Here is a 14,618-nt window from a genome sequence, read left to right on the forward strand (position 1 = left end):
ATGCAAATTATGTAATGTTGTTTATACTGAGTAGCATGTTGCATATTTTAAAACTACCCATGCATTGTGTAAATTCATGAACTCAAGGGAAGTATTTCAACCATTTTAATGTTTGCATAACGTTATATTAAAGTAAAAAAAATTACACATCAAAGGACCAAAGCAATGTTCATAGTACTGTGTACAGTCAGTTCTCACCAACTCTGTTAACTTTGTTAAATGTCTTTCATATTTATTATTTATTATTTATTTCACGTATGAGTTTCTGCCTTACTTTGTAACACCTTTGTAATGACTTTTTGCTTTTGAAAGTTATGTTAATTAATTTAAATCAGATTGATTTTTGGAGAAAACAAAGCCATAGTATTCCATAAATATTTTTTTTTGTCATGTGCATTTCTTCATGTTGTTGTTATTATTATTATTTATTGTTTTTTTATCCATTATTGCTCAGTAGATTCTTCCCATCCCTCCTCCCACCCTCCTTCAGCTACAGATGGTGCAACAGGTGCAAATGCCACTGATAATGCAAATGCCAGCTTAGTCAATGGTACGTCAAGAACACCTAGCTTGTTTTATTTGATAGATTTCTCTCCTGACTATATAAGATTCCCTCTTCCTTTTATGAACTGCACAGATGTTGTATGTGCATGTGATTACCCTCTGAGAGATCCTACTCCATAAACTCTATAGTAGCTTATAAGAGATGCCACAAAGATGCTGCGACTTACTTTATTCACACAGAATCAAGCATGGGAGAGGAAGAAGCAGGAATTACGATTTATTTGCCATTAATTAAAACTGCAATTAAAAGGAAACTTTTGAGTTGCCTTTACATGAAGTTTCATTGTAAAGCTCCTTATGCATTTGTCAGCATAGATCTGAAGAAAGCCGTGATAAATGGATTATATCTTCTTCTGATGTGGCGCTCTCATAAGTATTCATATAGTCTTCATGTAGTTCTGAGAAATAGTGCTGGGATCAGGAATCTGGCTCAATTTCAACTCAATTTTCAACAGTGCATTAGGAAAAACTTCTGCTGCTTTGAGCATCTTTTTTGGAAGAGACCGACTGAAAAGTTATGTTTGTGGATATTTGTGTATGCCCTTAGACAGTGATCATTTAATGAGCCTGCCTGTATTTACTAAAAAGAAAAAAACCCAAATATTACTGTAGTCAATTTTGACTGTCTCTTAGTACAGATTCTTGACCCCACTTGTTAGCATGCAGATATTTCAGTATCTCTTCTAATAGTCTAATTCCAGTGTTAAATGGAATGGGTCAATATTAGTCTAGGCATCAGCTGTATTTTTCTGATAATCAGATACATTAGTCTTTATTTGCCATAGAAACCTTTCCCTCTGTACAGCTGACAAAAGTAATTCTACTTTTCATCGTGTTGGTGATAGAAATTTTTTTCCATGCAGGTCAGTAGTTTTGCATTATGCATGTGAAACTAGTTTCTGACATAGCAATACCAAGTACTAAACGAGTACTGAGACTTATTAGTGTAATAGCTTATTGAAAGCAATGACATAGGAAATCCTGGAGTCTATTTTTAAATAATTTTATTATAATTTAAAAAAAAAACTTATAACCAGATCTAAAACTTTACTCCTGCACATTTTAAGTTTGCTGGAAAACTAGGATTTGCAGTCTACATCTCACTGCATGACAGGAACCTCTATCATTCTGGTTCCAATACTACAATTTCAGATTCTTTTAAGAGAGCAAGAACCCGGATATTAATGATGAATATTTCATTCTCCATTCTTTATGCTCTGTAATTCTGCTCTGTTGTGTGTAAAACAAACATATGCATACAACAAAGTCTTACCAGATACCCTCCTTCAATCCCGCTGGAGACTGCAGTATTACATTTATGCTCAGTCCTGCAAGTTGCTGAGTACCAAGTCAGACATCTGCTTAAGTGCTTTGCTGGATGAGAACTACTGCTCAGCAAGGTGCAGAAATGAGTCTGAAGTTGTTCTGACTTGGTCTCTCTGTTAGCAAGTTTTAGTTGTCTGGTAAATATCTGTTGTGTTTGGTCTTAATTCCTGAATTTAATTCGGAAATTGAGTTCCAAGTGGTAAATCAGTGTCTTAAGTATGTGATTTTACATCATCATCTCTCCGCTCAGAAACAATAGTTACTGTCCCTGTTTATCTTGGAGTTGAGAGATACATACTCAATTCTTGTCAGTGCACAAAGTGTAGAAGTCATTTTTTTTTGTGCAGCTCAGTATGTTTTTGCTTTTAACTCTTCCGAGGTGAGGCAGTTGAATTAGTTCTGCAGATCTTTGAGCAACATGAACAGGAGATACTTTCCATAATTCAACTTATCTGACATGGTGTTCAGAGAAGAACTGAGACTTGGCAAGTAGAGTTAGATCTGAGTGCTTTGAAATTGTGTCGAAAATTGCCAAAGTCTGATTTCTGTTTATACTATACATGTTTCCAGTTAGCAGTGATGATGAGTTGGAGAATACTTAAAATGTAGGTATGTCTTGGAGGGGGTTTGGAGGGGAGAAAGGAAGGAATAAAGTGAGTTCTAAAGCAAGGAGACCAAGTTCATGTAGATATTTTTTCAGTCTGGATGAAATTAATCTTTTCAGTAATGTCTGAGAATTGTCCCTGAGATGTGATTGGAAACAAGCATTTTTACCTAAAGTCTAATACCTCTGTTTGTAGAAAATACCTTCAAATAAGAAAAAAAAATTACATGCTTGAAAAAGTACTTAGCTCAGGAAATGCTATTGCTTGTTACTTGAAAATCAACACGTTACCATTTCAGATGAAATATTGTTATTGTCTTAGTTGTCAATATATAGTTGACACAAAAGAAGTATTTTGTTTTCAGTCAGTCAACTTACAGTGATAAATTCCTATAGTTTTGTGACACAGCCTGTTATCTGCTGTGTCGCAGGAACTGTTATAAATTCTGTTGGGTTCTAGTTGCTGAGATTAAAATACATAATTTTTTGATGGTCTCTGTTAAGACTATGGACATTATGTTCAGTTTTTAAAAGATTACAAGTTAAGGTTATAAACAGATCAGAAAATTTTACAGAAAGGTAGTAATTTGTACAGAAATTTGTCTAATTTTAAAGTACAGTGTTTAGAAAAGGTAAATTTTTTAAAAGAAAATATGGGAAGCAGCAATCACTGTTTACAGCTCGGTTGCTCCAGATTTGATTTACTTAGAGAAAGGATTGCTTATCATTATCCAGTAGAGCACTCCCCAATTCCTAAATCAGGATTTCCACATTGGGTTGTTGGGTTACTTTTGGCATTTGGTACTCAGAGAATTTGTTACTTAAAATTATATTCCGATGTAGAAATAACCATACCAGGCTCAGAGAAATGTCTCAGCTGAAATACTTCACATCTACTGTGTTAATTCTGTCAGTTCTGGCGTATGTACACTACTGTTCAATTCCTGCAAGGCAATTTGCAGTTTTAATACATTTTAAAGTATTTTCTGAATTTTAAGTGAAGTTATTTAGTGAAGTTATTTAGTTATTTAGAAGTTATTTAGTTATTTAGAAGAATTATCTAAAACTTCCTATTTGATACAGTGGAATCAGATTTCTTCTTTTGTAATTAACCTGTGTTTTACTGATGCATTGGCTCTGATATCACACTGCATGAGAGAATTCCTAATGATTCACTTCAGATATGTTTGATGTCACTTTTCCCCCTATATATAGATTTGCAATGTGCGTCTGTTCTTACTAGCTGCAGAATATAACTGACTTGGCATGAAGAGGGTTATAACTATTGCAACATGAGACATTTTGGAAAATCAGTAGGGTATTTTATACTCGTTTCCTCTATCATGGCACGTGAGGACATAACTCAATTAGCTTTTTCAGCTGATTCCAAGCAGCTACTCCAATGTACAAATAATTTCTAATGACAGTGATAAGTCTTTGTTATTCTGTCTCATTGACTCTTCATAAAGGGCTGGGAGAGGTAAAGGAGGGGGGAGTCTTTTCTTGGAAAGTTTATTTGCAGAAGTAACTGTCTTTTGGAGTAAGAACATTGGCAGTGATGGTACCATGGGTATGTTCCAAAAGACAGAAATTTTAGTAAGGCAAGGTAACATGCAAAACATTTTATATTCAAATTCAAAACCTTCAAAGCAACTGCAGAATACAAGTCATATTAGGAAGCTCTATATTCTTGTCTAAACCTCCTGATTTTTCATCCCTGCTCAGAAAAGTGATAAAAATAAACTCGGATGAATCTCTCCAGATTTCAGGGCCCAAACACTGTTTCTTTTACTTACTTATTTCCAAAAAGAAGAAAAGATTTGCAAAATTATGTAAAATATACTATTTGTGAAGAATTATATATAAAACCATTATCAAAATATTAATAAATACTCATCCTTTTAATGTTTCTAAACAATGCACAAAGGTCAGAAAGATGGGATAGTATTTCTGGTCCTAGCACTAACTGAAAGGAGAAAGGATCTCTCAGCAGTAGTGATTCTATCATCTTAATTTCTTTCTTTGTTCATATTTTATAGCCAAGTGCAGGCTTAAAATTATTTGGAACGGGAGCAAATAAATCCTTTACAGCTTTCTTTTCTTTATCATAATGACCTAAATTACCAATTCTTTGTGATTTTATCTGAATAATTGGAATATAGCTAGCTGTGATGACTTCCCCCCTGATTCCCCCCCTCCAGTAACCTACATGCAGTAGCTGCTAAGGTCAAGAATTTATTTCCTAAATACCTGTGTTTACATTGTTGTTAACAATTGTCCATTTTGTATACTGGTATTTTTAGGTGGCCGGGGTAGATGAATTGTTAGTGTAATTCGTTACAACAGTTATGATACCCCTAATAAATAGCAGATACGTACCATAAAGTTAAATACTTTGGTTTACATAGAAAAAACAGTGTATTTTGTGCTTGCTAGTTATGAAAGTCATGGTTTTGGGCTTTTTCTGGATTTTTTTTTAAGTTGAAGAATTTGCAATTCTACTGCTTGAAGGTTTTGAATTGTATTCTGAAAAAGGAACTATAGAGCAGACTGTCTGCTCTAAATTAATGGTTTCCAGCTCTTAAGGAAGGCTTAATCCTCTAGCCAGAGATCAGAATCTCTAGAGTTGTTTTATGTCTTCCACTAGCTTTATTAAAAACCATTCTAAGAAAAATAGCCATTAGGCAGATATGAACTATGCACTGTAGGCAAAAATTTTTAAGGAAATTTCACAATGAAAATGAACTTGGGTTTGGTCAGGTTCATAGATTCATGTCTCATGGCAAAACATAAGTCTTTGGAAGATAGATACTGCCTTTTTAAAAGTCATATTATAGCCAAGGTGGGAATAGAGTTAGAAATATAGACAAGTAGTTGATGCTAAATGGTTTACTTCAGCATACTTTAGTAATCCATCTGAGTATTGAGATGACTATATGTAGTGAGACATCCTTTACTGTAATTCTGTGCTTTTGAATTTCTCGGTGCCTGTAGTATATTAGTAGGGGTGAAATGTTATGATGATAAATTTGGTAATTTTTGCTCTTTTTGAGAGGGAAGTTTTTAGTGATCTCCCAATTACTGAACATACAAACATGCAAGAAATGCATCTTAGCCTTTCAATTTTGCTACTATTTATTCACAACATAGAGTGAAAAAATTAATACACATGTTGAAGTGTAATTTCTGCTGCTTTATTGTACCAGCTGTATTATTGCAGGAAATCAAAAGAGCAAGGCTTAACTGCTGTTACATTTTTCAATGAACTCTGATATATTTCTTATTAGAATGTGTCAAAAATCCTGTAAAGGTGTTTTAATTATTAATTTTGCTTAGTGTTATTTTTTATTGTGCATTATACAATACACAGCTACAAAATTATACAATATGCAACTACAAAAAGAGAATGTCATCCATTCTGAATGTAGTATTTATAAAACTCAAGTAGTCTTTTCCATAAGATAAATTCATGTATCACTGTGAAAGTTTCATAAGGGAACCCAGCCAGAAATTTTGAATACCTTTCAAATTGTTTACTGGTTATTCTGAATACCAAAGTTTTGTATGCTCTAATTTGTATTTTGCCATTTTTATTTCCCACACACTTTCAAATGATATATTTTTGGCTTAAAAAAATCAAATAAGGATTTTGGTATGGTAAGACTATATGTAGCTAAAATACTAAACTGGAAATTACAGATGCACTTGGCAAATTGTTCTTTAGGATAAATCTGAATATAGGATGATCACCTGTCACTTGTATTTACAGAAGTTGCTAAATAATTCAGCCAAGTAGGGAAGATGTCATTTAAAAAACCGTATCTGGTTTAGTTTTTATTTTTTTATATTTATTAACATTGTTATTTATATTTTGTCTTAGTTTTCTAAAATAATGAATTTGATTCTGGAATACATTAAGGAAATTGTACTTTATACTGGTGTGTGCCAGCTTTCTGAAATTTCAGTTCAGGAATATTATTCAAATTCTGCTTCCCACTGGCTTCTTTTTATTAGCTTCAGCCTCTTAATTTACGCAATTTGCTCAAAAATATGTGCTGGTACTTAGTATTTTACATGTTGCAACATCGAACTTGACTTGACTGCAGTTCCTTGAATGTGTCCAGCTAAGTTGTCCATGCTTCTAAGTAAACATATGGTAACAATGGCTACTGATCATAAATAAGTATCTGTAACATGCTCATTACTTTTGTCTGCCCTTTTTATTTAAATTCCCATTTTCATGTTCTGTCTTGGGTGAAGATTGTTTACTGTCTGTTGTCTGTTGAAATTTTTCATCATATAGGCAAAATGCAGGATGGGAATATGGAGAACAGCCAGAACAAAGGTAATCTTCTTTCATATTAAGGAGGTTGTGGATTTTGTTTTTAGCGTGTAGATAAATTCTGTTAAAAAATAAAACGAAAATTTGTGATTTGTGCCTGTGTGTAAAAGTGGCCCTACGTTCAAACAGAATGTTAAAAAAACCCCAAACAACCAAACCCAGCAAAAAAAAAACAACCAAACAACAAAGAGGTTGTAACTTCTACAGAATTTTGATATATCAGATACATCTTTAGGATAGGCCAAGATCAGTATTTCTAATAAGCCATTTATAGATGATACTTTCATGTCACAAAGCTCATTTGAGTTCATTTTTCTTGTGCAAGTTATGTATGCTCTGTGCTGTTAGTGAATTTCCAACATTATTCTTGACATGTCTTGTCATCTTTGGTGTGTAATGGCGTTGTACGGACATATTTTCTTTTGCAGGGAGAAGGTAAAGCAATAACAAAAGGAAACTTTAAAGCCAAGAGGTTATTTAGCAATGTAAAAGAATATTATAAGGGTAAATGGCAGGAAGATTAAGAATCTTAAGAGTTTCTTATTTAATGTACAATCTCAGGAAGAAATTGAAGTAAATATTTTGCTTTCTCTGAAGCAAAGTCATGGTTCCCTTTTTATTATATGAAACACAGCTCTTGTGATTTCCTTGGGCTATGCCAAATAAGTAAATTAAACTATAACTTTCTTTTCTCAGATAATACTAAGATTGCAAAGGTTATGAATCAGAAACTGAATAGATAAACTCAGTAGTTAATAGTACAAAACTATTAAATAAAATTACATTAAATTAATAAGTTTTAAGGTTAGATAGATGAATTAAATTTCCAGGTCAAATAAGCATGGTTTTGTACAATCTGTTCATGAATATCAAAGCAAAGCTATTTCATCTCATTCTATTTAATTTACTTATGTCTGTGTTCAACACAAAACAGACACATACACATATATAAACTGGAATGTCATTGCTTTTAAAAAACATGTCTTTCTCTTTGATACTAAAATAAAGTTTCCTTATATTAGCCATAGCATTCTTTCAAGAAAGGATGGTTTAGCCTTTATATTTTGTGCATTTTTTATGGTGGAATGATGATGGTATCGCCATTGGACCTGATGGTTAAGTTACTTGAACACTGAATGCTAAGGAAACTTTTGAAGTGTGGTATTATCTAGAATAGTGGTTTGCAAAGTATGGTCCAGTGGTCACTGAGGTGCCCATGCAGTCAAGAGAAGTGGTGCACGGATCATCTGTGGAACCACATTACCTTTAAAATGTTTTCATTAAAAATGTGATTATAAGGGTGCCTTGTAATCTATGAGACATACTAAAACTTAGAGAAATATAGACTATTTGCCCAAGCATTTGAGATCTGCTATTCTAGGAAGTCCTGCAGTACCGATGTACTGTTACTTGCCAAGTAATTTGCAAGACATTAAATGATATATATGTGTATAACACAGAATGTCATTGGTGGCTTAAAAAATAAAAAAAAAAAAAGTAAAAATCAATGGTTTTCATGGTACTTGACAAACAGCGCAGTACATATCCCCGTATGTATGGAGTGCACATGGGTATCCTTGTACATCTGTGCCCCTGCAGAACCCCACTGGGTCTCATAGGGGCATCTGTCTGCCATGGAAGCGAAGTGTAATTCTATGCGTAGTTACAATCATTTGTGTTGCAATCAGCCCCTGCAACGGGTGTTGCTGGTTGAACTCAGTAAGTATCAACACTAAGATAAAAAGAATAGTTTTGGAGTAACAGTTTTGTTCTGCATTATTAGCCAAGCAGCAGGATGGGGCTGCTGCCATGGAGATGCAGCCACTGAAGAGCGCAGAAGGGGGAGAGGGAGATGACAAAGACAAGAAGAAATCCAACATGCACAAGAAAGAAAAATCTGTTCTTCAGGGAAAGCTGACCAAGCTGGCAGTCCAGATAGGCAAAGCAGGTATGACTGAATGGCAGTGTGTTATACTAGCAACAAAGGGTTTTAAAGCAAATTATTCTTAAAAGGGATAGACCTTTTTTACTGCAATATTTAGAAATAGGTCGTCGTAATACTGTTTTAAGGATAGTATGTGGTATTGAAGATCTGTTCTGCTGAAACTTAGCTTTGACTGTCAAGAAACTGGAAGCTTTGGGCAACTTGGAGCGTAATGAATATTTGAATCAAAATGAAATGTAGCTTTTCTCATAATCAATATTCCCAAGTGCAGTAATTACATATTTGATTTCCTTTCCCCTTAGAACTTCTGAGTACACAGTTTCAGAATCTCTAATTTCATCTCAAAATATCACTCACACAGTATTTCCCTCTTATGGATTCTGAAATCATTTTCTTCTCTCTTAATATCCATGTTCCTGCCTTCTACCCAAATATGACACATCTGTTGACTCTTGTATCCAGTACCATCTGGTCCCTACTGTTATAAGTAGCAGTTCATCTGCAACATGTAGGTAGAAAGCGAAAATCTTCCATAATGACATAATGGTCATTAGGTTCATTTTTCTAGTGCTATTAAAGAGATCTTGATCTGGATAGAGATCAGATCAGATCCTGGATAGAGCCCTGTAGGGCTGAGGCCCTACAACAGATTCTTAACTGTTCAATCTCCTTCATGCTTCTTTACCAGTCTGTATTTTACCCTGCTATTCCTTATTCCTTTTTAAGTGCATTGCACTTAGCTGGTCACATAACCCCATGATGCCACTTCTGTCTCTTTGCCTGAACAGTGCATGACTTGGAATGTATGGTTATCATGTCTTTAATATCCGAATTCATGCGTTGCCCAGTTTTGTATTCCTCAAGCTTCTCTGATTTGTTGCTAGTTGTACAACAGTATGCATTGATATATAACCACTTCATTTCTCATGATCATTAATTTCTTAGATTAACTACCTTTCTACATTGCTTTCTGATTATTACTCTCCTTGGTATTTCGGCAGGCATGTGAATATCAATTTTAAAGTAATTGTATAGGGATTTCTAACCATAATGTGGCAAGTAATATGAATTAAATTAATTAATCATTACCTCGTTTGGTTTTTCTTTGTCATTGGGCAGTCTATGGGGATGTCTTGTGTCATCATGAGTATTTGCCTGTACAATATTTTAATGGATTTTCCTTTATCCTCTGGAACTTAGTGATCCCCCAGACTCATCTGTTTCCTGTCAACCTTAGCATCCTTCAGCTTACCAATTTTTTTTTTAAATTTCAGTTTAAAGGCATGAAATTCACAGCATTCTCCTTCTCCTTTATGATCTTGTTAGAGAGAAATTAATTTATTCTGAAATGCAGGCTTAAGTGCTTCATAGAAACCTGACCAAGAGCAAGGCAAAATAGATGTTCTAGTGGAGTTTTTATTTCTTTATTCAAATCCAGGAACAAAATTGTGGAGGAAGAGTGCTATCTTAGCAAAGTCTGTGTCGTTGGGAGAGCATATTAAATCCCTGGGATATTTTGTGAATTCTGTGAAATATTTACTAGTGTCCCTTGTGCTGTGCGGTCGGTGTTGTACCTCTTTTCAGCCTCTCCTCATAAAAATGTGCACTGTTTGCATATGTCCCTTTGAAATGGGAAACCTTGGAAACACTGTTATTTATCACATCTTCAAGAAAAACAGTTAAAATCTGTTCTGTAGATGATTCTGCAGTATTGCCTCATTGTATTCAGCCAGACACGTCAGTAGGGCTTTTCTAACATATTTTCTACAGCAACATAAACTACAGGAGACTCCTTTTCTCGAGCCCCTTAAGATAAACTTATTTAAAAGAAAGATGAATGTTTGAATATAGAGTAGTCATTTGTAAAAGGTGGAGGCTAAAAGGACAGATAAATGTTGTACCAGGCAAAGTAATGTACTAAATTGAAAAAACTTAGCAACAGCAGAGCTCCTCTTGAACTAGGGTGACTGAGAAGTTTTAAAGGCAGAAATAAGATGGTGCTTAAAAATTAATGCAGTATGATTCAGCTGTTCTGTAGAATTCAGTGTTTCTTTATTCACTGGAATGCGTGGTGGTTGAAAATGCATTATAGTAGTGGTTTTTCTACATTGCAAAATTTATCATCATCATTATTATTGGTACTGGTGAAAAATGTCACATAGAATAAGAAAATAATTACATATCAAATTCAAATGTAGATTTCTAATTGTGCATGGTTTTAATTGTGTTTTGTTTTATAGTAATCGATTATTTCTATTTGCAGGTTTGGTGATGTCTGCCATCACTGTAATAATTTTGGTACTATATTTTGCCATTGACACATTTGTGGTCAACAAGAAACAGTGGTTGCCTGAGTGCACTCCTGTCTATGTTCAGTATTTTGTTAAATTCTTCATTATTGGTGTTACTGTACTTGTGGTTGCCGTTCCTGAGGGACTTCCACTTGCTGTCACTATTTCTCTGGCTTATTCTGTAAAGGTAAGAAACATTAAACATAATTGTGGGGGAAAAATGCTGTTCAGTTGAGTTTACTAGTGAGTTAGTCTTCACGTTTTATTAGGTTTGATGAAAATTTGCCTGTAGATTAATGTGCTCAAAATATTAATGAGAGTGAAATTTCTTTAAAGTGAAACTTGGCTTTATATTGAAAGTATTTCTGACAAAAATGCAAGTACATATGTATTCTAATACATATCTTTAAAACTACACAGTGGAGGAATATCAACTAGTAGAAATACCTTTCTGTAAGGTTACCAGGAAGTTAATGAGTAGAATTTACTATGAGAATAGTCCAGTCTTTTGGTACAGAATAACTTTGTCTTCAGATTTTCTTGTGCAACAGGACAAAGTTTTGACAAGGATTTGAAGTCTTCGGGGACACCTTTCAAAGAAATTCCAGTTTCACTGGAGCTTTCATGTACTTTTAAACGCAGTTGCAGGTCTTTGTAGCCAATGTCAATGATTCTTTTAGAAAATTAAAGAGGATTAAAATCCTGGGCTTGTGGATTACTCCATTATCTATCTAGGAGTTTTCTCAGATTATTTTAGCAGTTTAGTCAGATGGGCCTTATTTAAACGTTCTGGGATTCTTACATGAAGATTTTGTAAAGTTTAGTTCCATTTACTATGTAAACAAATTAACATAAGGACATTAGGAAGGAATAGCTTGATTTATATGTAGCCAAACATCATTATTATTAGGAAAAAAGAGCGCATCTCAAACATGGGATTTTGCTAATAAAGACTGTAGCTGCTTTTAAAATATTTTCCAGTTCTCCTTGTGTCCTTCATCTGACACATGCAGAACATTCATGTGCATCTGTATTTGCAGTATCAGTCTGCAGTACAGCTTTGTGTCCAACTGGTGATGTTGTGCCCTGGGAGTATAAGATATTGTTGGACAGTAAGTGTCAGGTGATTGGGCACAGAGTTTTTTTAATATTGAAAACATATAAACAAGGATAACATGTATTTCCAGAATGACTGTGCGTCCTGTGACAAATATACGCTGTGGAATGGAGTACTCTACAATGGTGGTTTTCTGTGGGTGGGGTTGTGGGTTTTTTGTTTGGTGGGGTTGTTTGGTTTTTTTTTTGCTTGTTGGTTTCTTTATTTCTTTCCTAAAATGTATAGTCCCTCTGTGTGCTGCAGGATAACATCCTGACATTGGAAAAAGTATAAAAAAAAATAATCTAATATTTGCTATAATAATACTGATTTAAAACATCCTCTTATCCTCACTTTCTTCAGCTAATCTTTGCTGTTCCAGCTATTCTTTAAAATGTATATATACTGCAAAAAATGATGGAATTATGTTGGCTTATCAAAGGCAAAATTATTTCAGGGATAGTCACTGCTTGGTTGTCTGTAACTAGGGCTTGGGTTATTTGCCCCGATCAAAGGTCTGGTTTAGTGAGCATAATGTTCTCATCAACAAGAGTACATACATACTTTTTTGCTTTTTATAACTGATGTTAAAAATCTGTCAAAGCAAATCTTGAAGGTTTTTTTCTTTTGCTTTTTCTCAGAAAATGATGAAGGATAACAATCTGGTCCGCCACTTAGATGCTTGTGAAACTATGGGTAATGCTACAGCCATCTGCTCCGACAAAACAGGGACATTAACAACCAACCGGATGACGGTCGTCCAAGCCTATGTTGGTGATGTCCACTACAAAGAGATCCCTGACCCAGATTCTCTACCTGCCAAAACCCTTGATTTGCTGGTTAATGCAATTGCTATCAACAGTGCTTACACTACAAAAATTCTGGTAAGTAGGCTGCTTCTGTCAATAAAATGAAACATAGCAGGAGGAGTTGTAATTTTTTTAAGCAATGTTAATTCCTTAACACTCTGTTGTTGATTATGAAGTGTTAAATACTGTTGAGGTCATCAAAATGAGAACAGGTGCTGTACAAACTGTATATTTTATGTTTTTCTTTTAAGGATAGGGATGTACTTATAAGTACAAGACCGTGCTACATTTAAAAAACTTCTGCTGTTGTTAGATTGGGATGTTCCAGTTTTGGTGCAGGTAAATTTGCTAACACAACTAGTTTTCACTGAGACTTCATATGTGTAAAATTATTTTTGTGTGTCTAAGAACTTTCAATTAATTCTCAAATAGGACAAATTGGATTGGTTAAATCAGTGAGGTTAATGATCTTTATTCATTCTGGCTTCAAGTGAATTACATCCAGAAGTATTTTATTCAGTCTGTAAAGGAGGGCAAAATGGTAATATCCTGTTTGCTTGTGGCATTAGATTCTTATGTACAGAGCTAATTACGAGGCCAGAAACTTTTGCAATTCCAATAGATTTGTTCTTTGAAAGGTCAAGCTTAATCTTAATATTGCAGAACAAATACATTTTTTTTAGTTTATGTATTTATGTATTGTCCTTTTTATAGCTCTGTGCTGAGCTGCATAATATAGCCTTGCATGCACTTCATGTTTATTTTAAAAGTAGTCTTTTAAAACACAGTCGCAGAAAACAATTGGTGAAATACTGCTGAGTGCTGGAGCATGTATTGAAGTAAATATCTGGATATTATGGGAAGGTGTTTTTGAAATGAATGCTCCTGAGAATTGTTTAGCCAGGGTCAGTGTCTGAAGTCAAGCCACAGCTTAGGCACGCTTCAGTCGTCTGTGCTGTGATGCACTCACTCTTGTGTTCTCACTGAAAGCTCGCTGGAAAGGAAATGTGGGGAGAACCAGCCCCTGAGGCAGCTTGAGTGGCTTCCTACATCAAGAGCAGACAGGGATTCACAAAAATGCTTCATCAGCTCAGAAAGATACTGTTAGTTGCCACCTTCCAGCTGAAATCAGCCAGCAATGTGAGTGTACCTCTTCTGTTGCACTGCAGAGACAAATAGCTCTAGTCAACTGAGGCTGGAGCTAGCCTTCCTGACTTTGAGTTCAGATACCCTGGAAGTGCACAGCTTACTCAGCTATGCACCAGTTTCAGCTGTGAGCATCCAGCTAGCAGCACCAGTTGTGAATCCTGGACCTTATTCTAGCCTTTTCCTATGGTCTGTCCAGGTCAAAATCAACCAGGGTAGCTGAAATGAAAGATGGCCCTTCCATTCTCAGGTGGTTCAGTGTAAATGCTATGTAACACCTCAGGGTGGATATTTTATCGTAGTGACTTTTGTAATCTAATTTGCAAACATCATGAAATTCAACAAGGCTAAGTGCAAGGTCGTGCACATGGACTGAGGCAATCAGATGCACGAAAACAGGCTGGGTGATGAATGGATTGAGAGCAGCCCTGTGGAGAAGGATTAGTGGATGGAAAACTGACCATGAGCCAGCAATGTGCACTCACAGCCCAGAAA

The 14,618-nt window shown here is 34.9% G+C and overlaps 1 protein-coding gene across 8 annotated transcripts in view; it reads left to right on the forward strand.

Moving 5' to 3' along the window:
- The window catches only part of ATP2B2 (ATPase plasma membrane Ca2+ transporting 2), a 432,424-nt gene that overhangs the window by 338,990 nt on the left and 78,816 nt on the right, over nucleotides 1–14,618 (forward strand). For 4 of the 8 annotated variants that reach the window (XM_074879694.1, XM_074879685.1, XM_074879687.1 and 1 more), the window contains 5 exons: nucleotides 455–550; nucleotides 6,798–6,839; nucleotides 8,620–8,784; nucleotides 11,045–11,259; nucleotides 12,810–13,052. In XM_074879694.1, the coding sequence (XP_074735795.1) occupies nucleotides 455–550; nucleotides 6,798–6,839; nucleotides 8,620–8,784; nucleotides 11,045–11,259; nucleotides 12,810–13,052 (761 nt within the window). The remainder of the gene's footprint in view (nucleotides 1–454; nucleotides 551–6,797; nucleotides 6,840–8,619; nucleotides 8,785–11,044; nucleotides 11,260–12,809; nucleotides 13,053–14,618) is intronic. The other 4 variants (XM_074879691.1, XM_074879689.1, XM_074879693.1 and 1 more) reach the window with 2 other exon arrangements.

The sequence above is a fragment of the Strix uralensis genome, chromosome 10 (assembly GCF_047716275.1).
Source record: "Strix uralensis isolate ZFMK-TIS-50842 chromosome 10, bStrUra1, whole genome shotgun sequence".
Taxonomy (NCBI): Eukaryota; Metazoa; Chordata; class Aves; order Strigiformes; family Strigidae; genus Strix; species Strix uralensis.